This window comes from Aptenodytes forsteri, unplaced genomic scaffold, assembly GCF_000699145.1.
Source record: "Aptenodytes forsteri isolate BGI_AS27 unplaced genomic scaffold, ASM69914v1 Scaffold2, whole genome shotgun sequence".
Lineage (NCBI taxonomy): Eukaryota > Metazoa > Chordata > Aves > Sphenisciformes > Spheniscidae > Aptenodytes > Aptenodytes forsteri.
The window spans coordinates 12,692,065-12,717,676 of record NW_008795695.1 but is presented as its reverse complement, the minus strand read 5'-3'; the positions used below and the strand labels follow the sequence as shown (position 1 = coordinate 12,717,676).

The 25,612-nt window shown below is 50.8% G+C and overlaps 1 protein-coding gene across 1 annotated transcript; it reads left to right on the top strand.

Annotated features, from left to right (window-relative positions):
- The first annotated feature begins 1,036 nt into the window (after positions 1 to 1,036).
- On the top strand, positions 1,037 to 25,612 carry LOC103902097 (cystathionine beta-synthase). Its single transcript, XM_019473049.1, has 16 exons — positions 1,037 to 1,048; positions 2,802 to 2,956; positions 6,726 to 6,832; positions 9,330 to 9,464; positions 10,926 to 11,005; positions 12,251 to 12,382; positions 13,672 to 13,741; positions 15,034 to 15,125; positions 16,253 to 16,378; positions 17,406 to 17,490; positions 19,115 to 19,220; positions 19,807 to 19,878; positions 21,144 to 21,278; positions 21,840 to 21,948; positions 22,697 to 22,781; positions 25,313 to 25,612. Exons 1-16 carry the CDS (start codon positions 1,037 to 1,039, stop codon positions 25,408 to 25,410), a joined length of 1,599 nt encoding a protein of 532 aa, XP_019328594.1. The 3' UTR covers positions 25,411 to 25,612.

The following is a 25,612-nucleotide window of genomic DNA, read 5'->3' as shown; positions in this document are numbered from 1 at the left end:
AAAGATGGGGCACAGGCAGTGCTCACACGCAGCCGGGGCTGGAGGGGAGAGGGGCTTGCGCAGGGCCCTGCAGCCACTGCAGGCCTCCCTCGGGGCCGGCACCCACCGGGGCAGGGAGCCACATGCCAGCAAAGAGGGAAAAGACCCGCAAAAGCAGACCTAATAATATCAGCCCCCTGCCTCTCCTCTCTTTCCACCCCATGGCAAAACGGTGGAGATGGGCATCACCAGAAAAAAAAAAGAAAAGAAAAAATACTTGTAAAATCTAGTTTGCCAACATTTTGGTTGGTAACCGGTGACCTCAGTTGTGAAAGCGTGATAACTACCTCTGATACACTGTGGCTTATCTCTTCTTTACCCACAAGTGACTTTTGCTCCTTCCCAGTTAATTCATTAGGTAAACAAGGATTTACTTGGGGAGATACACTCAAGGCCGACACAAATCCTGACTTGCAAGGAAATGAACATTTTTTTTTCCTTTAATCCCTCCCAAGAAGCAACAGGTTTGGCAGTGGTGGGGAAGAGCGCCGGGAGGCAAAGTTTGCCAGGAGAGTTTTTGTCGGCTGTGGGGTCCAAGCCGTTTTGGTGTGACCACCCTGCACCCTCGTGGTCTCTCACTGCTTTGTGGGGCTGGGGTCGGGGTCTCCAGAGGAGAAAGGGCTGCTCAGTGCCTGACATGGAGGCGGCCCGGTGTCCCCTGTCTGCCATCCTGCTTCAAGCTTCAGTCGCAGGGCCAGGCGGTTTAACAAGGTTGTTGACCTCCATCTTCAGAGATGCCCAAGTGCCTCTGGTTGAGAAGAAAGCTCGGCTGCATGCCGCGGGCTGTTTCAGCCTTCTGCTATGGCTAGAATAAAGGTGTGGTGTATTTCTGTCTTTCAGGGACAGCCCAACACACAGGGAGTGAAAAGCAGCCCCATCCTCCCGGCCAGTGGGGAAATCACTGGGAAAGCACGGCGCTGACCTCAGGCAGTCCCGCTGTGCTGCTTCAAAGAAGCTCCTGCCAAGTGGGTGAAGGCAGCAAGAGAGCAGAAGGAGGATGGCAGAAATGGTAATTAAGGCTGCCCTTGGGCTCACATGTCGAGCCACAAATTAATTAGATAATCAGGACCCAGCCATAACAGCATGCTGGCTGCTTGCCTGGCCGTTGTGAGTCAGCTGGGTTTCGCAGGCACTGCAGGCAGCCCGGGTGTCAAGGAGGGGCAGAGCGGTAGCTTTATGCCCTGGGATGCTCCACAGACCTGTCGGCCTCTGCTATCTGTGCTGCACATGTTGGCTCCAGCATCCTCCTGTCAGCTGCCTGAATTCCCTCCCCAGGGCATAGCTAGAGTGGATTTCCCACATCCCCTGCCCTCCACAATGGCAGCAGGCCTGGTCCTTCCGCAGGCAGTCCTCTGCATTTAGAAATGACGTATTTCTTCTTCGTGTCACTGTTTTGGTTCTATCAAATTTCAAAATGACGTCTTTGTTCTCAATCTGAAGCTAAATGTGGAAGGAAGCCCTTGAGAATTTCTACTGCAGTAAAGTTAACGAGAGCATTACGCTTGCTCTAATTGCAAAATGCACCACCACAGTAGTGTAGGAAGATAGGGCAGGCTATGCTACAACAAGCAAGTTAACGCCAACTTTCATCATCAATCGAAGTAAGACACAAGTCTCCAACCATGACCCTACTGAGCCGCAAGGTCCCTTTATTCAACAAAGGCTGAATCAGGGCAAATTCATTCTGTGAACAAGCCAGAAAACAAACCTCCAAATACCAAAATCATGTGTCTTTTATCTATGCAGCTGGTCTCCTTAGCACAAAAGGGTGGCTGATGAATTGCAGAGGGTCGCACCAGAGAGGGTCACACCAAAGCTCCATGTAACCTTTGTTTCTGCTATTGGTCAGTAGCAGATGCTGAGAATAAACTATAAAACTAGACTCCTCCTTTTCTCTGTATATGCACCAGCAATACAAAGAAACCAGCACAGCAAATTACCATGTTCACAGAGCACAGGTACCATTAGGGACAGTATGTTTAAAAGCCACTAATGAACCCGACCTTTGCAAACTTGTTTAACCCTTTTCTCGTTTCACTTTTACCTGCTCTGCTCCTATAGTTGTTCCTGATAATTTCATTTTGCCTTATTATTTGATGCTGAGAAACAAAAAAGTGTTTCTCAGTCACCTTCTCCAGATTCCCAGGATTTACAGCCTGCTCTCGCCACCAGCCACCAGTCTCATTTCCAGTTCGATGAATCCTCCTCTATTTAAGCTGTTTTACTGTGGAACTTGCTCTGAAGCCCTGAGAACCTTTGCTGCCCTTCCCTGATGCTTTGTTTCTATTGATTCTCTCTTTTCACTTTTAATATACTCGGATGCCAGAGCAGAGGCGAGGCCCGCTACCACCATACAAGCGTTCTCAGATTATTGCTGGAAAGACTTATCTACAGTTTCTTTACTGCTAGGGTGAAAAATACTGCTCTTGACCAAATAATTAAATACAGAGCACCAAATTTTCTAGTGGAGGAGATGCTTCAATGTACATTAGAGCAGGGGAAAACTTACTGCAGATGGTGGCCAGGGGATGGTTTACCATGTATGTATGCGGTTTAGTGTACCACTCCAAAAAGTGCAATTTGATGCATCTGTAGAACTGGATTTCTGAAATGCTGTGGTAGGGATGCCCCATGCAGGCTGGCCACCCTGCTTGCACACCCAAACATGGAAGTCGTCCCTTGCCTTCAACAATTATTGCCCGGGTGCCTGCCCGCCCGCTTTTCCTCCCAGGTGACCGTGCGTCTCTATTTCCACAACACAGGAGCTGACCAAGACGTGCCTGCTCGTGAACGGCAGTTGCGTGGGAAGTCAGGAAAGCAAAGCCGACAGCACGTGGATTCTTCCCAACTTGCCCAGTAAGTGCACGTGGACAGCTGCAACGCCTGCCACCAAGTCGCCACACTCCTGTATGCCCTTGTAAGTAATTATTTCTTGCTGGTTATTTCAGTGTGCAGGAAGATCAATACCTTTTTCTGAAGATGAAGTACTATTGTTACACCAGGAGGGTCATGACCAGAAGTCAGTAGTTTGACCATATGTTATGTTGATGATGGTTTATTTCCGGAAGGCAAAACCCACCTAGTATCTCCTCTCCAGGAAGAACTTTCTCACTCCCTTTAATCTTGCAGAGATGTGGGTGGCTCGAGACTCAGCTCTGTGTTTTCCAGCACACATTTGAAAGCATCTGCTAGTTCGGGGCATCTCATTTTAGAAGAATTAAGCTGAAGATATTTCAGAGAGAGATTTCAACCAGGGACTTGTACGCTTCTGCAAAGTGGACTCTGCGAGGTCTGGTGCTGCACAGCAGAAGCGAAGGCACTCCCAACGGCTAGGCACTCGAGGAGATGCAGTAATGGCGTTCCTGGCTGTAGTGTAATGCACGCATACACCCCAAAGCTGTCGCACCCATCCTGTTGTACAGCACAGTCAGTAACAGCCACGCGGTCATCAGTCGAAGGGCTGCAGTTTGGCTCCCCTTGTTCATTCAAACAGTCCGAGGCTGTCTGTAAGAAGATTTCTAAGTAATAAACAGTCTTCACCGATGGCTAAGAGACTTTAATGAAAACAGATTACCAGGGCCTGGGCTTTTAAATAAGTAGAAAATGGCCCACGCAGAGGTTTCCCAATCTGCGTAAGTGACCCAAGAGTGCAGTGCAAGGCAAAGTGATTGCTATGAGTGGCTCTTGTCCTCACAGCAGCGGGTTTCCTCCCAGGGTGAGGTAAGCCTGCCAAAGTGCCCAGACTAGGCTAGACGAGAGGTGCTTTAATGGCCCAGCAAACCAGACCCAGACAAGCTATTAAAGATAAGGCTGTCCTATAAACGTCAGGGGAACTGCAGACATATCCCTGCCGTGCCAAAGATGTAAAACATGAATTCAGCTCCAGCATGTGAGGAACTAGAGCCCGTGGGAGGTGTGGCACTGCTCTGTGCGGACGCCTGCCAGCCAGGAGCTGGCTGGGGGAGCTTTGTACGTTATGCCAGGCAGGACACAGCCAGAGCACAGAGCATGTGTGAAGCCCAAAACAGCCTCCAGGTCTGGCCCGTGAAGGAGGAGTGGGCTCCACAGCCTCAGAGCTGATCCAGCAAACGTGCATCCAGGCACTGACCCAGCGCAGTCCCTGCAGCTAGCACCCGAGGACAGGATCAGCTCTTTTCAGTCAAAAGGTTTTTTTTTTCCTCAGTTATCACACTGAACAGGATAATACTCTTTGTTTTTAGCAAATTAGCATCAGGGTGCCATGGAGCAGAAAGGTGGGGCCAGTGCCAGCAGCCCCAGCCCCAGGCATCGGGCACCTCACTGGGGATGGGGTCTGGCTGAGGGGGCCCATGCAGCATCGCTGGGGCAGGGACTGGAACATAACCCACTGTATAGCAGTGAAGAAAATACACTGGGACACGTCACAGGGTTTCTTTTACTTTGCAGAAGTGCACGGAGGGAGTTAGTTTGTTTCCTCTGCTCTGGGTAAACCACAGATGGCAGCCGAGGTACCAAAAATCTCTGGACTTTCTGAGATTCCCATGTGAAACCTGATTGAGTTCTGGGGGTAGAAGCAGAGGATGGGGGGGGGGGGGGAGAGGAGAAGACAAGATGTTATTTTAATTAAGAATATTAATTATTTAAATTTTTCCAAAGATACAGAGGTAGACTAGTTCTGATATCCCTTGAGCCAGTTCTGACCCGCTATAACCTCAGCAAGAATCACTTGGTTTGCCAGGACTGTTTTTCCCGTGGACACCTTATGGAATAACATGCCATAAGCAAAAGCAGAAATCTTGGAGAAAAACCGTCCTTGTCCACTGCGATCCTGAACTGATACCAGCAGCTGTGGGACCAGAGTGTCCCCACCACATCCTTTAGAAGCATCAAAGGCATTTGCCCCAGATTCTTGTATCCATAGACCTGCTGCTTTCAGGCTCACCACTGCTTTCACGCAGCTGGTGAAGGAAGCTGACTGTGCTCATTTTATTTTTGTAGTAAAATATGGTAGCAATTAGGAAAGGAATTTGATAGGAACTGCGGAAAATTTGCCCCAGGGTGAGAGAAAGGCTATTCTTTTTAGGGGATGGTAGCTGGTGGCAATGCAAAAAAGCCATCCAGTTTCTGGTTCCCACCTTCGCCCTCCCAGCAAGGCTCGCCCCAGCATGCAAGGCAGTGCAGGTTGCCTTCCCCTTCCCTGTCCCCTCGCCAGGCTCCACCACTGCAGACCCCGGAGCCGCATGGCACCTTGCCATGCCACATCACACCTTGCTGGGGTTCAAAGGGCACAGTAGCATCTCGTTTACCACAATTACTGGCTGAAGGTAAATAAATGGCCTTGCTTTCTTCTCTCGAGCTGACTTCCTGAAATCTAGACATGTAATGTTATACACAGGTCACTCTCTTGAAAGCCAGGCTTTAGTTAAACACTGCCTGAAGGAGCTGGAGTCCCCTTGTGCTATGGCTCAGCCCCACTGAAATCCTTGAGCATTTTAGTGGCTTTTCGAGCAGATGGAAAATGGCTGCGGCTGTGGGGGAAGCCCATTTATTGAGTTATTGCCTCACATTTACCAGCACTCAATAGAGGTTGTAATGTGCATGGAGGGAGAGGTAACAGCACACATGTAATACTTCATCATTTCTGGGCTTTAGATGTAAGGATGCAAAGCAAGAATTGTTTATATCATGCTTGCAAAACCTGGAGGGAGGTGTGTGTCTTTAAGTAAATCAGCATGTCATCCCTGCACCATATGGACTTTCTGTCAGCAGACAGCCATCTGCCTGGCTGCGATAGCAGAGAAGGATAACTTGGGTTCAAGGTTCAAAGGGTGATAGTAGGCAAGAGCTGTGCAAAGGAGAGCTGAACAGTGATGGAGCGGGGCTTTGTCACCCCACTCAGAGAGAGAGAGACGTGCTGGCTATAACCAGCGGTAATACTTTTGTGGCCCCAATAAATGCAGCCCTCGTCAATCTTTTCCCTCCATCTTTTAAAAAGTTCAAGGACACGAGTTCCCTGGCTGTGTGGCAAAATGCATTTGGTTGTGTGTTGGGCAAACAAGTCTTTTTCATTCTGGTTGCAACTGCTGTGACGTGGTTCTTGGCTTCTGCTGGAGTCTGACAGAGACTAGTAAAACCGGGAGGCTGGATTGCACTGATCCAAGAGCTCAGTTTAATCATTTGCAAAAAAATCTCCAGAGTCCCCTGTGGCTTGGGCCTTTCTGATGGCTTGGAGCCATCCTTGCAAGTCTGGGAGTCCTGGCCAGGCAAGCAACAGTTGGCCCAGAGACAGCTGAAAATGTGAAAAGCAGAGGTGGTGCTGGGTAGGACGGAAGAAAGAGGAGGAGCCTTGTGCTCGGCCTTCTGGCTTTCTCACCCACTATGTAAAACCCCAAGGCTTGTCAGCTCTTCTCACTTCCCTTAGTTATGTGTTTGGCCTAAGGCCTTCCAGAACAAGACATTTCAGAACAGCCCTGAAAATTAATTACCTTCTTTTTTATGTGAAAGAATTAATAACTCATTGTAAGAGTGATGGAAAACCATAACTAGCTCCTGTTGCCATTGATTGTCAATGGGGACCTTTTCTCTTGGGGTGTCTCTCGGTGGCCTTGCTAAAGTTGCTGAAACCTCACTCAGATTTTATCGTGGTTCCTGTTGCATAACTGTTGCTTTGATTTGACATATTTCTTTTTCTTTTTGCATTATTTCAGGCCAGAAGAAACAAAGATCTTGCCCAACATCCTGAAGAAAATTGGCTGCACCCCAATGGTCCGAGTCAACAAGATTGGGAAGTCCTATGGGCTCAAGTGTGAGCTCTGTGAGTGTCCCCTTTCCACCAGGTTTTTCCATGCCACGAGGTGAGGGTGAGGGGCGGTGTTGGAGGGGACTTCAGAAGAGGCTCTGTGGAGAGCAAGCACAGATGGGGAGGGGCAGATGTGGCACGTGTTGGGTACTCCCGCTTATTGGGTTACACTACAGTCATTTGTCAGACCAAACAGGATGGTTTCAAGCTGCAATGAGTAGGGGGCTAATGGTAGTGGAGACATCTCTCCTCCCAAATAACTGCAGCATAAGCTCAGAGGAGAGCTGGGCCGAATTTAGGGATGGGTGGATGACATCACGGCAACGGGCAGGGATGCTGCAGCACCTGGGGTAGCATGTAGTGTGCACAGGAGAGACTGGCTGAGCCTTCCTGAAATGTGGTGGCTGGGTCAGGGCGAAGGGCACGGTGGGACTCTTCCTGCAGCCTGTCCGGGCAGAGGGAGCAGTTTGGGCTGCAGGGGACACACACCAATGGCTGCCAGGCAGAGGTCCCACGGAGGGGGGACTCTGCTCTACCGTGGCATCATCTCTGCCAGGTCAGCTGGAGCCGGGCCAGGCGCTGCCGTCTGCTGCATCGCTATCCTGGGGGCAGTGACATCTTCCCTTGGGGACCTTCCCAAAACGCAGCCCCGGGCAGAGCAGCAGGGGCTGCAGACAGCTGGGTTTGTCAGCGACACGCGTGCCAGGCCCTGGTGCTAAAAGCCAGGCCAAGGCGCTGGCTGTGGGGCCAGGTTTTCCAGCAGGACCCAAGTCCTCCCCCCCGAGGGGATGTTAGCATAGTGCTGGTATCTCATGTAAGAGTTGGTTTTAGCCGGGTCCCCTACAGAAACAAGGATGATATGATTAGACTGTCTCTGTGTATATGGACTTTCAGTCTCCTTTCCTATAACTTTTAACCCTATTTAATTAATTTCAGCCAAATTGGGCAGAAGGACAGCAAGATTCAGGCAGTAAGATTCATGAGTGTCACGTAGCTGGGTAGGAAGGAGAGACTTGATGAGTGCTCCCACTCAATAAAAGGGCACAGCGGAACCTTGCAGTCCTATGTGGCAGCCAGGAATTCGCCCAGAAGCCAGCCTCCACTGGGCACATGGCCACATGGAGGGTGCTGCGCTCGTCAACCAGATCCCTTCTCAGGATCTGGGATCCTCGGGCCCCTAACCTTGCAACCTCCATGTTGCACCACCTCTCACTTCCCAGAATGAGACCTCAGGGGACAGTAGGGGACCGCGGAGCAGAGGTGGCAGAGGCAGGATGACAGGTCTGCAATGTCTCGTCCCCCTCTGAAGCAGTCTGTCCCTTGGAGGATGTTTTGCTGGGGCAAGTGCCTTACTGGAGCAGGAGGGTTTGGTGGAAACAGCAGCCGGGAAGCTGGGGAGACTCTGTTTGCTGGGATGGTGTCTCCCTCCCCTGGTGCAGGAGGGGAAGGAGAGTAGGACAGGCAGAGCAGCTGCATGGTCCCCTCTGAGCTGTAGGTCAGCACAGAGCCTCTTACCAAGCAAATATACAAAAGCTTGCAGCACTGTCACATCAAAGAAGCATTTACGGTTGGACACGATTACCTTGTAATCTCTGTACCTCCAGGGATCTCTGAGTAGCTGAAGTTTTGGCACTTTGCATTATAAAATGTAACAATGAGCACAAGATTTTTTTGCCCCATTGCTTTGGCTGCTCAAGTGTCTGGTTGATTTGTCAGCCTGAAGTAGCTGTCTCTGCTAGGATGAAGTGAACAACACCCTGAAAGTACCCGTTTTGCCCTGTTGTAAAACAGAGCAGAGTACCATCAGTGCAGATGTAGACGCTCATCAAAACGTTGGTGGGAAGAGTCCTGCCCCGAGCGTTAGCAGTGTGGAGGGCCTGATTAGGAACAGAGGTGTGCCTTGCAGTTTGAGCGTGCCTTGGAAAGTCTCTGTTAGTTGGGTTTTTTTGGTAGTTCAGCGAAGAAAGCATAATTTTGGCTGACACTTCAAGGTGCCCTTTCTATTGTTTGTTTTTCTTTATGGCACCCCATTCAGGACTACAGATCATCCCTACAGAAGGGCATCTTTTTAGATACCTATTAATAACTGCCATGCCCGGGGAAAGACTGTGAGATCTTGCTGTTAACCCTGACAGTGCCTTGCACAGAGAAGAGTCCTCAAAGCAGGGCAGCGAGGTGTATCGTACCAATGTGGGACCTTCCACCTAGCAATCACTCTATGTCCAGTTCTAAACCCATCCTGGACTTACCAGGCCTGCTCTCTGCCTTCAGGGTGCTGCAGGTAGACGAAACGTGGGGGGAAGATGGGCTATGGGCAGGTACGCTGATTGATAATCCCATGACAAGCTGTGGCACCCTATAAGCAGATGGTGGATGTGCTTCCTGAGCAAAGGACCGTCCCGCAGGGGAGGAATGGGTGTCCTCAAATGACTGCAGAGAGGGCTGGGGGAGCAAGGAGCTGCTGCTCCCGGCTGTAACTTGTCCCTGATGGAGCCTCCCTTTTCATTTCCAGTGGCAAAATGTGAGTACTTCAACGCGGGGGGCAGTGTGAAGGACCGCATCAGCCTGAGGATGGTGGAAGACGCAGAGAGCGCCGGGATTATAAAACCAGGAGACACACTGATTGAACCCACTTCAGGAAACACAGGTGGGAAGGGCAGGGATGCTCCCTCTGCCAGGGTACCGGGCAGGGTGGCATCTCTGAGGGGCTGCAGGAGGGGCAGGGGTTTGAGGAGCTCTTGCACTTGCAGTTACAAGGTCAGCTTGGGGCCCTGCGGCTCTGGCTCTGTCCTCCCCTCTGTTCCCCTCCTGACGGCCGCAGGCAGCCCGGGGTGCTGAGGTGCCTTATTGCTGAAATTCCCGAGGGCCTGCGAGGGTCCCATGCCTGTGCAGGCATGCATGGCAGTTACCTCATGGCAAGGCAAACAACCTCAGGAGCTGGAGGAGCCCAGAGCAACCCCGGCCGTTTTCAGGCTGGGAAGCTCTTGAATATTCAGAGGTTCCCAGAGAGGGTTTTCCTGATGGGCTGGAAGAGAAATAATCTTTTTTTTTTTCCCTTGTCACTGTCATCCTGCTCAGGCACTAGATTATGGTGGGGTATGAAATGAGGGGGGACAACAGAGGAGCCTCCCCCCTATTTTGCAGCCTGCACAGGACCATCAGTGCAAATTTCCATGTCCCTTTGCTGCAGCCTGCACCAGTGTCCCCACCATGTCAGGGACGTGTGTCTGCATAGTGTACTTTCCTGCAAAAAGGCACAGCGGAGGCTGTCGAGGCACGCTCTGGACGGAGTTGAGGCCGTGTCCCTCACTGTGCTCCCCTCTGCTGCTGCAGTGCCACCACCTCCCCCTCACTAGCCATGCAGAACAGGGCTCGTCTCTAGGAATTTTGCCCCTCACCAGCCTGTTCGCTGCAGGCTCCCCAGAGCCCGCCCCCCTTTCCCTGGACACCCCCCAGACACGGGGGCAAGGGGACCTGTGTGCCCCCGGCACTGTTCCCCAGGTGGCTCGTGCTGGCTCCCTGCCCACCTGGGGCAGGCGGAGCGGCACCATGCTCCCTACAGCCTCTCACAGGGACACACTGCTCCGGCCTCACCTTCCTCCTCTAGCTGGGGAGCAGCTGGCTCCATCCATCACCCCTGGTGAAATTGGAGCAGAGGTCCCCTTCGCCTGCTGGCCACGGGGTGACATGTGCAGCTTTGTGTGTGTGTGTGTCCCCCAACTGAGAGCGTTTGAGGGGGAGGGAAAGGCACTCTGAAGCAAAATCACCTCTCTCCTGTGTTTTGGAAAACAAAGGAAGAGGCCTGAGCCTCGGTGAGGGGAGGAAAGTGCTCCCCAGCCTCGCCATTTGCTCTGTGCCACGCTAATAGACTCCTGTGAGCGAGAGGGATACTGCAGCTCGACTTGCCCGTTAGCACATCCTCCCACGCTCCCTGGTGCTCCCGGAACATCCCGAGAGGCTCGTAGAGGATGCCCTCACCTGTAGTTCATCGGTGAACATTTCTAGGTTATGTTCACTGGTGGGGGAGAGGAACGTAGGAAGCAACGCATGTCGGTCGGCCTTGCCAAATGCTGTTGTCAACCAATTCCCTTTCCTCCCCACTACCTAGGAATCGGGCTGGCACTGGTAGCTGCAGTGAAAGGTTACCGCTGCATCATTGTCTTGCCGGAGAAAATGAGCATGGAAAAGGTCAGAGCTCTGTACGGTATTACCCAGCAGCCAGGGAACATCTCCTTCCCTGTCTCTCTCTGCCTCTCCCTTTCTAGAGATGGAGTGCCCTCTCCTTTAAAGGGTAATGAGCCTTGCCGCACACACAAAGCTACAAACATAGCTTTGTAGTTATTCAGAAGATTTCCTCTTGATGAAAAAAAAGCACACTGCGATGGCCTGGCTGATTATCTAGCATCAGCGGTGCAGCTGGGGTCATGTGTTAGCCAAACACGGTACGTGGCTGCAGAGAAATGGAGCAATATCTGCTGTCTGCGAGGGCAAGGGCTGGATGGAGCAGAGGAGAGGCAGGCAAGTGCCGGGGCTCGGCTACTGGTCCTGCTGACTTCCCCTCTGACATCTGATGTGTCACTTGGTCTCTCTGTGTCTCTATGGTTTTCTTTAACCTGGAGACACTTACGGTTGTCTGAGCTGCTTTCTTGAGATGGTGGAAGTCAAGTCACTTGCACAAGATCTGCCATCCCAGAGATGGCAGAAATCTCCGCCTTGGGGAACCAAAAGTCTCACAAACTGCTCAGCTGAACTCATGCCAGTAAAGCCACACCTGGGCCCTGACTTGGCTCAAAACTGAGCCCTTCTCCAAAGCGCCACCTTCATTTCAACCTAAATCTCACTTAAGCTCAGTCTGGATCAGATGCCACCTCCAGCTGCCACGGGCTCCATCTCCAGGTGCCCCGACACTCACGCACCCTTCTCTTTTGACCCCCTCTCCCCCCGACAGCTGCATCTCCCAGTGGATTAATACCCTAGGGCTGCTTTGTAGTTGTTCCTTTCCCGTGCTTGGTGAGGGGAGAGAAGGGACTTGGGGCAAAGACTGCTTTAAGACCTCCTCCTTGCATGCAGGGGCTCAGACCACAGCACATAGGAGATGCTGCTCCCTACCCCGGTTCCCTCTGCCCCTTTCCCCAGCCACCAATGAGCAGCACAGCGTTACCTACCTCTGCCGTGTTCCCAGCCTGCCCTCTGAGTAGGACAGGGCATGAGGCCAGGCTTGAATCCATGTGCCAGCTTCAGGCAGGAGGCCCTGGGTGCCAGGAGGGCGTCAGAGATAGTATAACCGAGAATCGGACATTGTATCTCCAAATCCTAAATGTCTCCCGCATGCAAAGCTCCTCTGGCATCTGACGCTGCCATGAGCCCACAGGTTCGGATTACCATCGCTACATGGGATCAGTTGCATTACATCTACTCTCTTCCCTCCCAAAGGTCGATATTCTGAAGGCTCTGGGTGTTGAAATTGTGAGGACCCCGTGCACCCGCTTTGATGCCCCGGAGTCTAACATTCGTGTTGCCTGGAAGCTGAAAAGTGAAATCCCAAACTCTCACATCCTGGACCAGGTAGACACCGTTCCTCCACTGACTCGCTTTCCAAACACGGTTTATAGTGTGTGCTCCAAGTGTGCCTGTGTTTGAGGGCTTCGTTCAAACTGGCAACGGAGGCAGATTTTGTCAGTGTTTCATGGTGTTTGAAACTTAATCGCTCCTCTGTAAAGCACAGGGTGGCAGAAAGAAAATAAGGGACACTTCCAAACCTGTAATACTTCTGCAAAAGCCTGGATGTGGGTGAGGCTGGGTTTTCTTGCACACTTCAAAGACTCCTCAAATTGCTTCAGATTTAACTTTGACCTGAAAAAAATCACTTTTTATGCCTGGCTAGCAGCCTCTGTTCTGCCTCAGAAATAAGCCTCATGCTGTGAAGGGCAAACACCAATGATTCACGCCAGCGGTTCCTGCAGCACTGGGTCTTGTACAGTAGGGCACTTCTCCCTCCGGTCTGACCCCGCTGCAGGAAGGCATCCCTATAGAGAGTAGGGAGCCCCTGTAGTGCAGAAGAGTCAGGGAAGCTCCTTCCCTTCAAGCAACAGGGAGCTCAATGTCTGAATACGCTTTTCAGAAGCAGCCTGAACTGCTTCAGGTGTCAACACGGGGGCTGCACACATTTCAGTGCTGTACCTGTGTACCCCCTGTGGTAAATCCCGCTGTACAGGTAGGACAATTACTCTGGCCCACAGTTCCCAGCCACCTAACTTGCTGCACTGCCAACCACAAATGCCCCTAAATGACAAAGCAGCTCTCAAAATTGGATATATATATATTACTTGAAAAAAGTTCTCTAGTATTGAGGCTTTTGAGGAGGGATTTTTTGTTTGGTTTTCTGAGCTTTTTAGGAGTATTGTGGGGCTGTGTTTTCAACTTTTTCAAGGCAACAGAAAAGGTTTAAATGCTTCTATCTAAGCAATAGCTAAAATATCGAGGAGCTCTCTTCCCCCCAGCAGCTAGAGCTTTAACAAAACTGCCAGATCCCACAAAACCTGGCAAAGTAGCATATGGGACAGCTGCACCATCCCCACACCGAATGGGCACCAAGTGCCAGAAAGTGAGTATTTGTGGGCACATTTCATCTTCCAGTGTGGACAAATACCAAATGTCCTTGGAAATCTGTCCCGAAGTGACAACCAGGAGGAATACCTGTGACCTGGCCTGGCCAGGTTGCAGTCCACCCCTCACCAGGGAGAGGAGGGGGCAATTGCATGCTTTGGGTAAAGTTCACCAGGAGCTATTGCTGGTTTGGTATTTGACCTACACTTCACACAGTAACTCATGCTGTTCTCTGTTGCAATAAACAGTACCGAAATCCAAGCAACCCCCTGGCTCATTACGACACCACAGCTGAGGAGATCCTGGAGCAGTGTGAAGGTACCATCTGTGCTGTTGTTTTGATGTTCTGAGGATGTGCAGAGGGTGATAGCCCTCTCTGAGAGGCTTATTTTACATCATTTATTGACCTAAATGTCTAGAAACGGCCAAAAGGGCCTCTGTAGGTGAAGGTACCCTTAATAATACTGACACGCATTGTGTAGCAACTTCTCATAATCCACGTGAGATACACCTGAGCCTGCAGGGCTTCCCTGCTATGGCCTCCCATTTCAAAAGTCTGAGGGAGGAGACCAGAGGCTTAACAAATTCAGGCTGTACCCAAGGAGGAAGAACCTGTCTCTTGGTGGCTACAACATCTCTGTGACATGTCAGCTGGGAATAGAAGGTGGCCCAAGAGGTCTCACTGGGGAATACAAATCCATCAGGGCATGGCAGGCTGCGTCTGATCCAGGACACTCATTTGCAAATCAAAATAGACTGAAACTTCACAGACTAATGGCATTTGATGTGATGGCTGGGGGAGGATAAAGGACTATCCCAGTGCACGTCTGTGCAGATAGAAGTGAAATTTATTGCCGGTACTGGGAGCACTGCAAAATGCAAACAGGACTCAGGGGTTTTAACTGGAGAGCAGTTATCATAACAGTAAAGCAGTCGGGTAGCAACAGGAACAGGAGGGTCCCAGCCTTCCCTCTACTACAACATTTATATTTGTTCCTGCTGGCTGCCAGCAGTGAATTACAAGTCCCCTTTCCCCAATACAGTTGCAGCATAAGGCTCTGAAGGCCTGACTCTGATTCTGCTCCTACCAGTCCTAAATCGGTATAATTTCACTGATGCCAGTGGGGCTACACCTGACCGACACAGGTGCCAGGGCAGAGCTCTGCCATCTCTCCACTGTGGATGCTCACACTAGCTGAAAAGTTGTGCCTGTTATTGATATGTGCTGCTATTCACATGTGTGCTTTGCTTCAACGTGGTGCGGTTTGAAAGGGCTAGAAGCGCTGAGATCCTCCCTCCCCCTTAAGCCAGTAGATGCCAGAGACGCAGAAATCATGGAGACCACTGGGAGATCTGGAGGTCTGGAGGTCACCTTCAGCCCCCTGCGCTGAGGCAGGATCAGTTGCGCTCAGATCCTGCAAGCTCATCTGGGCTTCTCCACAGGACCACGCTTTGGCTGCTAGCATGACCTCTGCCTATCCTTTCCGCACACGGGGTTCTAGCAGCCGAGGGACACAGGCTCTGCATCTGCACAGGGCCCTGAATAAAGGGGAGACCGTGCTGGAGAACATGCTGAGTCCCTGCAAGCCTCTCTCTTCCCTGACCTGCAGGCAAGGTCCACATGGTGGTGATTGGGTCTGGCACAGGAGGCACCATCACTGGCGTCGCCAGGAAGCTGAAGGAGAAGTGCCCAGAGTGCAAGGTAAGCTGGGAGGCAGGGCTGCCCACTGGGAGTCGCGGCCCCCCTGGGTTTTCCTGCTTGTGCTTTTGATCAAGCCTAACCCCACGGCTCACCTGAGCTAGCAGTTGTTGTCTCTACCTATTTGTTTTTTCACAACGAGCTTGGCTTTTGTTGGAAGCTTGACCTAGATCCATCTGAGTGCCTTAGAAGTCAAAGGCTCCACAGCCCCGTTACTAATCCTACCCTGCCCAGTGCCCTGCCGTTTGCAGGACACCGTCAGATGTCCCCCGCAGAAGTGGCCGGTCCAGCTGACAGCATTACTGCTCCTGCTCCTGGTTAACCTGCCTGCTGAAAGTTTCTGCTCTGGCAGCTCTGTGGGGGCGGAGGGAGCCGGGGGCAGACTGTGCAAGTGCTTCTCATGTGCCATTGCAAAAGCCTCCGTGATGTATGGTTGACACCAGCCATAGATGCCCATTCTGCAGAGCCTGTGCTTCAAGGCAGACTGGAGGCTTGACGGTTACTGCCTCCCCGGCGTAGCTGGCGTGTGAGTGATCCCTGATCCACCAGAGGCAAATTGAGATGGTGTGGACCCAGTCACTGGGGGACCTGGGCATGAGATAATGTCGCTGACTGCTTGAAGCTGCTTGTGGGGCAGTGTCACCATCCCTTCTCAAGCTGAGTGCTGAGGGAGGCAACCTCAGCCCAGATATAAAGCTATAAGCAACCAGGGAGGTGCCACAGTCAGCCAGCACTAGATCCAGAAAGGATGTCTGTAGCCACGGGTTTCCACAGATTTAAGCTAGCTGGCTGGCTTTGCACTGGAGCAGATTAAGGAGCACTCACACTATCCTGAGGGTTGAGCTTTGGAAGTAGCAAGCTCTGCCAAAGGGGTGATGACAAACACCTTGAGAGTGATAACATTTTAAGCCACCAGTCACTTCTGCAGCAGCTGAACACTACCTAGGATCTATTTAAAAAGCCAGTGGGAAACAGTAGCCTTTTATCCTGGAAGCTCTCCATGCTGCTGGTATAGGCATATTAATGAATATCATGGGAAGGAAAATGTTGCTGATAAAGGCGTGGGTAATTTTTCCTTTGACTATTTCTGAACTCCCTTTGTGGTTTAACAAAACTTCCTTCCCTCAAAGATCATTGGCGTAGATCCCGACGGCTCCATCGTTGCTCTGCCCAGTGAGATGAACAGGACGAACACCACAACTATCGAAGTGGAGGGCATTGGGCATGACTTTATCCCTACTGTCCTTGACAGATCAGTAAGTAGCCATGTGATGAGAGGCCTCTATCTGACTTTGGCTTTGCATCCAGCCTACTCCCAAGTGCAGAGGTAGCCAGCTCTGGCACCCGCCTGTGGCCCAACCCTAAGGCTACTTGTGTACCTTCCCAGTGCAGAACAAGCTGTTGTGGGGGGATTGGGACCCCAGCACTAAAGCATCTCTCTGAGTAAATCTGATTATAACCGACCTACAAGGAGAACCGAAATACAGGGGCAAACAAGGAATATTCCACAGTAGCAGCCACCCCAGCTCAGCCTCGCCAATGTTCAGAGTGTGCCTCTTGTACTACGATCACACAGAAGAGGTCAGTGCTGAGGCTGCTCTTCGTCACGCTAGCATTTCCTGAGCGCTGTCATAGGCACGGCACGCACACAGCAGAAAACCTGCACCATTTATGGGCTGGAAGACAAGATCCAGGCTATGTAAAACAACAGATCATGAACCTCATACAGCTTCTTGTCAAGTTGCTTCTTCGTGTATCACTTGCCACCAGGCATAGAGCTTTAAAGCCCTAACTCAAGCTGCCTGTGCTCCCCCAGCCTCATTCTTAGAAAGGTCCCCCACAGCCTTCGACCCCAGATTCTTTCTGTTTTCAGGTGTTGCGGTAAGTACATCTCTGCTGTCTGCACATGGCTTTAGAGTTTTGACCTGTAGTAACCCAAAACTCTTTTTGTAGTTGGATCTGATTTTGCCTGGTAAAATCTTGACCATTAATGTAGCCTAGCCCAGGACATCATGAACACCACATCCTGACTCTGGACCTCTCAGACATCCTTAACTCTCCAAGGAAAGGGTGCTGGCTGGAAAGGCTAGAGCAGGTGCCTGCAAGCAAGGACACACCCTCCGGACCGAGGATGCCCTGACAAATGCATTTGTTTTCAACAAGTGTGGAAAGCAGCTCAAAGCTGCCAGGTGTTGTAGGCATCAGCACCATGGCATGCCTCACAGGCTCGGGACAGCCTGAAATAACACTTCCAGAAACCAACCTTCTTTCTTTTCATTTCAGGTGGTTGATCAGTGGTATAAATGCAACGACAGAGACTCGTTCCTCATGTCTCGCAGGCTGATTAGAGAGGAGGGATTATTGTGCGGTAAGCACCAATGACAACAGTTGCTTCTCTTAACAAACTTTTTGAACCTCATCCTTTTGGGACCAAAATGCTTTGGGGTAGGTGCTCTCTGCATTTTGTGTCTGCTAGGTTAACAGGGCTGAATGGCCGAACCCTGAGCTGGTGTGTAGGTCGCTGTAGACTTCAGAGGTGTGGCAGTGAGTCCGTGGTCTGGCATCTGACTCATCGGCCACAATAATTATAGAAGCAATAACTCTCCTCTTACTGGAGCACTTTTGCACATGGAACTGGATCTTCAGGCCTAAGTCTGTGCGGTGTAGTGTTACACGAGATGAAGAGAAGATTAATGGGACACGGGGCAGGACAGGTGGGCTAAAACTGTCGTTCCGCTAACAACTCTGCAAGGCTGTACTCTCTGTCGTTGAACGGTTGCCACACTAGAGATGCCAGGTTTGGACCAGGAAAGTTTGAAAGTAAAGAAAGTGTAAGATGTTCTTACTGAGTATTTCTCCCTGTGCCAACAAGCTGTAAGTGATCCCACCGGCTTTCCAAAATGAACAGGTGCCCTCAGACAAACCCTGCCTGTACCCTAACAGCCTCTACACAGCATCAGAGTTTTTCAGCCTTCCCTGCCACCGAGCAGATAGCTATAGGTTTGCGTCCAGGACCAGACAATATGTAGGCTTGTAGTTACAGCTGATAAAAGTCCTGAGCGCTCACATCCAGGGAGTTTTGAAAAAGATCAGGTCATTTGTAATGAAACGCTTAAATGTTGATTTAGCCTAGCAGGCACAGAGTCACTGTGTTTCAACAGAAACCACTTGCTGAACTCAACTATAATTTGTGAATAGCTTCATGTTCCCTGAACTGCATTTTTCAGGGTCTTTCCTTATTTGTTTGAAAAATGTGACCCAGTGCTAATTAACCTGCTGTAAAATACGTGCTGCCTTGAATGCAGTGTGTAATTGGCACACGGATAGTGGAATGTGTTTGACTTCCAGTACTCGAACTACCCGTGGAAGAATTGCCTCTGTAAAGCAGGGACCTGCTTTCCCTACGTGCAGCAAACCACATGCGTGCACACAGACACAGGGAGCGTTTAAGCCTTCTCATCACGTTGGCTGGTATTCCAAGCATGAATGTAATGTTTATGTTTTTTTCAGTCTTTACAATGCATTTAAAGCCAATCTTTGATTGCCAAATACGTCAACCAGAGGGTCTAGATTTGCCATGGTCTTCTCCTCACCCAAAGGAAGGGTGCGGTGTGGGCAGCAGTGGTATGAATAGCCCCGTATTGAACCTTTCAGCCCTTGGTCTGCCCTCAGAGTCATCACAAGAAGTGGTTCATGAAGTTCATAAGGTGACTTTTGTGTTGCCTCATAAGCCCATTGCCAAGAGCCACCATATGAACACATGCCTTCAGTCCCTACCTCTTCCTGACCCTAAAACCTACTGGGGACGATTGTCTTCCCACTCCCAGTGTCTTGAGCTGCCCTGGTGTATGAGGCGCCACCTCTGCTACTGCTTGGTCTCAGTGCCCCTGGTAGCATTAGACAGGGCAGCACTGTGCCCCGCGCACCAGGACTGTGGCCCTATACCCTGGGCAGCCCCAACACTTGTCTCTCTCTTCTTGGTACCCATCCAGGTGGCAGCTCGGGCAGTGCCATGTCCATCGCCGTGCGGGCTGCCAAGGACCTGAAGGAAGGTCAGCGCTGCGTCGTCATCCTGCCCGACTCCGTCAGGAACTACATGTGAGTTTCTCGCTTCCTTGCCTGCTTTCCAGTAGCGGGGTGTGAGCTCCCATAGCCTCCTCCCCACCCTCTCTGCATATGGCCCAGGTTGGGGCCATGGGGCCCTTCGGTGACATGAGCGTAGCACTGCTGAGCCCAGGTGGTGTGGGTTGCTGGAGAGCCACCCCAATAAGTGATAGCATGGCACTCGGAGTGAGCCAGAGCTGGGAGTCTCCCTCGAGCAGCTCCCAGGAAAATAAATAAATAAACAACAGAGAGAAATAGCGTACTACAGTGGCAAGCACCAGGGGCTGGGTGTTGGGACACTTGGGTTTTATTTCCTCTTGTCACTGACTTACTGCACGGAGCAGGAATCAGTCAAGCTACAGTTTTTGAACTTGCATGCCTAAAGTTAGGAAGGCAAATAGCTGGCATGCTTCTAAGAGTTACTGAGCACCCGCAGCTCCCGTTGACCTTAAAAGGGGCTAAGAGCAGCCAGCTGCAAAAATCATGGGAGCCCTGGGGCAGTGCTGTGGTCTAGTGCATGAAACAAAGCACGACTTCTTCTGGAAGGCTCACAGACTCGCTCTTTGTTGGTGATTTCTAGGTCCAAATTTTTGAATGATAAGTGGATGATAAAAAATGGTTTCCTAAATGACGTCCAGGAGCACAAGCCTTGGTAAGACAACTTCCGCCAGTATAAACGGTGCTAAGGGAATCAGCTTTCTGAGTCTGGGAATTATTATCTTCAAAGGAAAGTATTATCTTTTAGTATGTAGAAAAAAACGCAGTTAAGTCCGGATCCCTCTGGGGAGGCTGTAATGTCAGCTCCTCTCTTTTGAGTGGTTAGATATCCCAGTTCTTCAATCAAAGTCTATAAAGGAGCCATTTCTGTCTCGAAGTTGCCTATCCCCTCCCACGTGGCAGTCATTGTCCAAGTCATCTAAACCCTGCCAAGCAGAACAGCTGAGGTAAACATCTAGCTCCACTCAAAACCTCCTCTCTCTACTCCACTGCTGATGTTCAAAGGAACATCGGGCTGGCAGGGAGGTGGGTCCCTCCTGTAGCAAGCACCCTTTCAAAAAGCTCTGGAGGTCTTTTCAGGCAGGGAACAGTAAATTTCCACTTTCCAGAGCTGCGGGCCAGAAAAGATGACCAACTCAGCTGTCTTTTGCACACCATGGGAAAAGAGTCCCCTCAAGGCAGGGAATCACAGACAAACTGCTGGTGCCAGCTGACATGTGGCTGGGCAAATGCTGGTTGTTTAGAAAGTGCCTAGTCTCACTTTAAAGACAGCAGGTATTATTGGTGTCACCTGCTCCTTTGGATTACTATTACCAAAGGTTATTGCAAAATATTTCCTAAAAACTTAATACATTTCCAAGGCCACTCATGCCTGGTTAGAACTGCTCTTGGGCCCTTCCAACCTCTAGCATCGCCCTGCCTTTTCTGCAAGGATGAAGGGCTGAGATGAGTTGGGAGTTGCATGTGGTCCCCAGCAAACAAGCGTATCTTGTCCCTCATAAGTCACACGAGCATCTCTGCCAGGCTCTCTCCTGAAGGAGCTGCAAACACTGCATTTTGAGGACCAAGGATACAAACCAAAGAAGCAAAACTGGTAGGCCTCCACTCATGAGCTTGAAGTGAAGCCCTCAGTAGCTTCCTTGGATTCGGGACAGCTCAGCACCTTGCTGACTGCTGGCCTCAGCCCTGCCTCTGGAGTTGTGTGAACACCGGGCATAGGGAAAGCTTGGCTTCAACAAGACCTGGCCATGGTGGACTTGTAGCGTTACTGCTTTGGGGATAGGAGTGGGTTGAATTTGCAGGCAGGCAGAATATCTCTGTGTGGTTGGTCTCATCTCTACTGGCCTTTCCTCCCTGAGCAAGGCCCACAGCCGTGCAGCAGAGAGTAACAGCTTGGTGCTGCCATTTGTCTTTCAACAGGTGGTGGAACATCAAGGTGCAGAAACTGAATCTCTCAGCCCCTCTCATTCTCCTCCCAGAAGTCAGCTGTCAAAAGGCAATTGAGATCCTCCAGGAGAAGGGATACGACCAAGCTCCTGTTGTTGCTGAATCAGGGTAACTATTTTTACTCGTTACAGAGATGGCCATTCACATAGGAAAAGCAGCCATGATGAAGCTAAAGAGAAAGTCCCATTTACTGCTCCAGTGACGGGGCTCTTGTGTTAGATTCTGTGATGCATATTTTTAAAATATCATCTGCCTCTTTGTGAAGATTCGTCAAAAAAACTCCCTGTATATGAGCTAGTTAAAGTCAAAGCCAAATCCAGTGCCCACCACACTCAGCGGAGGCTGGATCAGTGCACAGGCAAGGGGAGGCCAGAGGAGAGGTGAGGGCTGGGTGGGAAACCCACACAAACAGGCAGCTGGAGAGCCCACAAGATTTTCTTCTCCCAGCTGCTAAGTCCTGGACTGCAACAGCAGACTTTACTGTTAAACCAACAGCTTGGTGAGGACAAGGATCTTCTTGTCCTGCTCAGATGAGGAGAAAGCTGGTGCCTCCCACTGCTGGCAGCAGCAGTTTAGTCACTGACTTCAAAGGGAGCAGTTCAGCCCCTACATGAAACGTGTGCCCTACCTCAGGTCTGACCTTTTGGAAAACTCCCTGTTCCCTTACAGACTTATTTTGGGAATGGTGACCCTCAGCAACACCCTCACCTCGGTGCTGGCTGGAAACGCACAGTTCTCAGACCCCGTTACGAAGGTCATCTACGACCAGTTCTCAAAGGTACCGCTAAGGGTGTGGCTGGTGTCAACCACTGTCCAGGGATGGGGAGGGGTGCACCACCGCCCTGAGGTGTGAGAGGAGCTGGGAGAAAAGGTCAATGAAAAGACAGAGAGGTGAAGGTAGAGAGAGGTGGGGAGGGCAGTGGAGACAACATGGAGATGAGAGTAAGGACAGGCACCTGCAAAAATGCTGCTGAGCCTGTGGGGTTCAGACATGGGAGCTTTCACGCAAGGAGCAAAGTACATGAATGTCCACCCCCAATTGTACATTGTCAGAGGATTTCGTCCAGCTGGGGGATGAGCACCCTCTGAAATCAGAGCCCAGCCATTGCCAGGGCTCAGCTGGGGCAACAGGCATGGGCTCTGACGGGACACAGGGCAGCTCCTGTGGGTGTGCAGGGGAGGGATGCCTGGGTCGGATGGCCATCAATGGTCCAGAGATGGAGTGAGGTAAATGGATGGTGTTTTAGGGGAGCTGGAGCCATCACCTCATGCTGGCCCATGGAGGCCCTTTGGGCTGGGGGGAGACAGCGCTGTATTCCAGCTACAGCAAAGCCAGGTTTGCAGGTTGCCTGCATCCCCTCCCATCTCCCCAAAAGGGTGCGGGTGGGTGAGGTGCACCTGATCCTGGTCCAGCTGGGTGCCACCCTGCCCTCTCATGGCTACAGTCAGAGGCAGGAGTCAGGCTCTGCACCACTGTTCTTTAAATGTAAAGTGAAACATAAAATGTCTCTTTTTGTTCTGTTTAGATTGGCCTGGAGGATAGCCTCGGGAAGCTTTCCTGCATCCTAGAGAACGACCATTTTGCTATCGTTGTACACAAGCAAATGCAGTGTAGGTATCTGCAGAAGCACTGTACGGGCTTTCCATGAATGTTTGAGAGGTGAGAGGGAAATTCTCAAACTGAGCTTGGTAGCTGTCAGCACAGCTGCTCCACATATGCAGTCCCTGAGCCTTTGCAGAAAGGCTTTCTGCCCCGTGGCTTCGTAAAGCCCTGGAACTGCCAACTGTTCACCCTTTTCCTTTCCTGACACCACAGGGATGAGGGGAGAGGGGGAAAACCGTAACTACAGGAGCCTGGGACCAGTACGCTACTGGTGTGTGTCCTGCAGGAGCACTTCCCACATCCTGGACATGGGAGCTGTGTTGTCCCCCCACGCAGGAGTGATGCTGAAGCACCCATCAGCTCCATCCCCTCCCCTCATCTCATGGTTTCCCATGGAAACTCACTTTTGGGGATGGGAAGATGATTCATTACGGGATTTCATTTGGTCCCCTCTGACAGCCAAGGTGGACTGTAGGCAGCAGCTTGGGGCACAGTGCCTTTGCTGCACAGCTGTAGGCTCAGGCCTCTAGTACTCATTTAGCCTCTTGACCTTGAATTCAAATCACTACCTTACTGGTTGTGGGCAGCAGAGGAAACAAGGGGGAAGTTAGGGATCTCCATAGACTTAGTAGCCCAAAGGCAAGGTCAAAAGGAATATTTGGGCACATCATATAAAGCTTAGGTGGAATTCAGGCATGTAAGTGCAAGGGAACAAACTACACAGTCTGCATCCCACTGCTTAAAGACTTTCTGCTGTGCATGCCCAGAGGCTGTGCCATCTTCTCTGAACACCACTGTTCCCACTCGCCACCCCTGGAGATGCAGCCAAGAGATGTCCTTTTGCCTGTGCACCCCAAGGGGGCTGGGTACACTGATATGCTAAGGGACCTCTCACACTGGGTGCTATCAGACACCTACCCTGGAGGTCCAGGGTAAGTTGAGAAAGCCAAAAACAAATGTGTTGGACCGTGAGCAAGCCCCTGTGGCAGGGGCACATGAGTCGGGAGTCAGGAGGCACAACGCACACTGATGTGTGCAGCCTGAGGCATCCGTGTATGAGCCTTACCTGGGCCGTGGCTGGATAAAGGGATGCTCTGCCAATTTGGGAGCACCGTTAGACTAGTCCAATAAAGCAGCCGTACCAGCAGCTTTGGTTTATTCTCAAACCACTGTACAGCCACCCGCCTCGCTGGTGAAGCAAACCAGCTCAGTAGAGTCACGGTGCAGTAGGACCACGTTAGCGTGAGGGTTGCTGACACATGAGGGTTGCCATCCCTGATGGCAGCAGGGACCACACCTTGTTGTTCCTCTGACCAAAACAGGTATGGTGGCAAGTGCCATTCTGCAAATCTTATCTAACACACCTTTCCAGTAAAATTATACCGTAAAACTTCTAGAAGTACAAATTTGACCTTATCTCGAGGGAGTTGCTTTGTTTAAAACGTTAGCAACATGAAAAAGCAGTCAGAAGACCCATGTTTAGGTCTTCTAAATTAGAGCTGAAGGGTGTAATTATGCTGATGTGATGGGATTACACATTGAACATGCAATGCATTCCTGTGGTGAGCAACACGCAACATTGTGCTGTATTGACTGCCAGCAAAGGGCTGCCTGCTGAACTCGGGGCCTCTGAAACCCACTGTGCACAAACACCCCAACCCCTCTGCTTGTATCTCCCTGGCCTGCCGCCCCGAAGCCCCATCAGCTCTAAAGCTGGCTTGCGAGTCCAGCCGTGTTCCCACAAAATGTTGCAAACGAAAGTCTCTCATTCAAAACTGCCTTTGATGCACATTTCCAATTCTCTCACCAAAAATAATGCTAGGCAGAATTTCCTTTCTCAGCTGTGTTGTCATAAAACAATGAAAATCTATTTTGTATCACATTTCGATATAAATTGAACAGTATCTGCAAATTAAATGGTACCCACCAAAAAATATCAGCCAGCTGTATGCAGTGCCTCTTGCTCTGGTTTTTAAATAACACCCGTTCTCTTTTCCAGAGCTCCTGTTTTAATGCTGTCACAGTTACCCTTTATTTATTACTTTCTTCCCACACCTTCGGAGGTTGCGTTTTATCTCGTGTTTGGACTCTGGTGGTTAGTTTTATTTTTATTTAAGAAAACATTTATCAGATAGTTAAAGCAATTGTTGCAATGCTGTTTTGTGAATGGTGATGTAGGACCTTATGAGAACAGAGCAGAAAGTGTCTCACTGCCGCTCTTGAAGAGTCTCATTAATTTGGCCTGAACAGTTTTGTGGTGACAGAAACGGGACTGGAACAGAGGTTGGGTAAAAACAACTGGGAAATTGTTTCCTGCTCTGGTAAAGGGTGCATTATTCGCAGCTAAAACCTCCCTGACGTGCTCCCAGTAACCCGACCGAGGCTGCATCAGTCATTTCTGTTGAGGCAGAGCAGAGACAGCTGCTGTCCCCGTTCAGGTTTTCTCTTAATAAACAAATAGCAGCCTCTGCACAGCTGTGGGGGTTTTTTTCTTCTTTTTTTTTTCCTTCCACTAAACTGGCATTTTCTGTGCTTACAGTCAATGGAAACGGCAGTTCCTTCATGAAGCAGATGGTGTTTGGTGTGGTCACAGCGATGGACCTCCTCACCTTTGTCAGCAGAAACGACAAGATGTAGCACAGCAGCGTGGCTGCACCCACCTCCGCTCCTCCGGCAGGGCCAGCTGCTCCCCCCGAGCCTGAACCACCCGGCCGAAGGTGCTTTCTGGTCTAATCCAGCTGACAGTTTCTCAAAATGACTAGGTGAAAATTGTAATGTAGTAACCATTTGTCTGCTAAATGCCACCCAGAATATCACTAAAGAGAAGATAACTAAAGAA

Bases quoted from the DNA above. Each gene is read 5' to 3' on its own strand.
- LOC103902097 (XM_019473049.1), top strand. The intron at 12,383-13,671 runs GTAGACACCGTT...TGCAATAAACAG, and splicing joins ACTCTCACATCCTGGACCAG to TACCGAAATCCAAGCAACCC. The intron at 22,782-25,312 runs GTAGGTATCTGC...CTGTGCTTACAG, and splicing joins TGTACACAAGCAAATGCAGT to TCAATGGAAACGGCAGTTCC.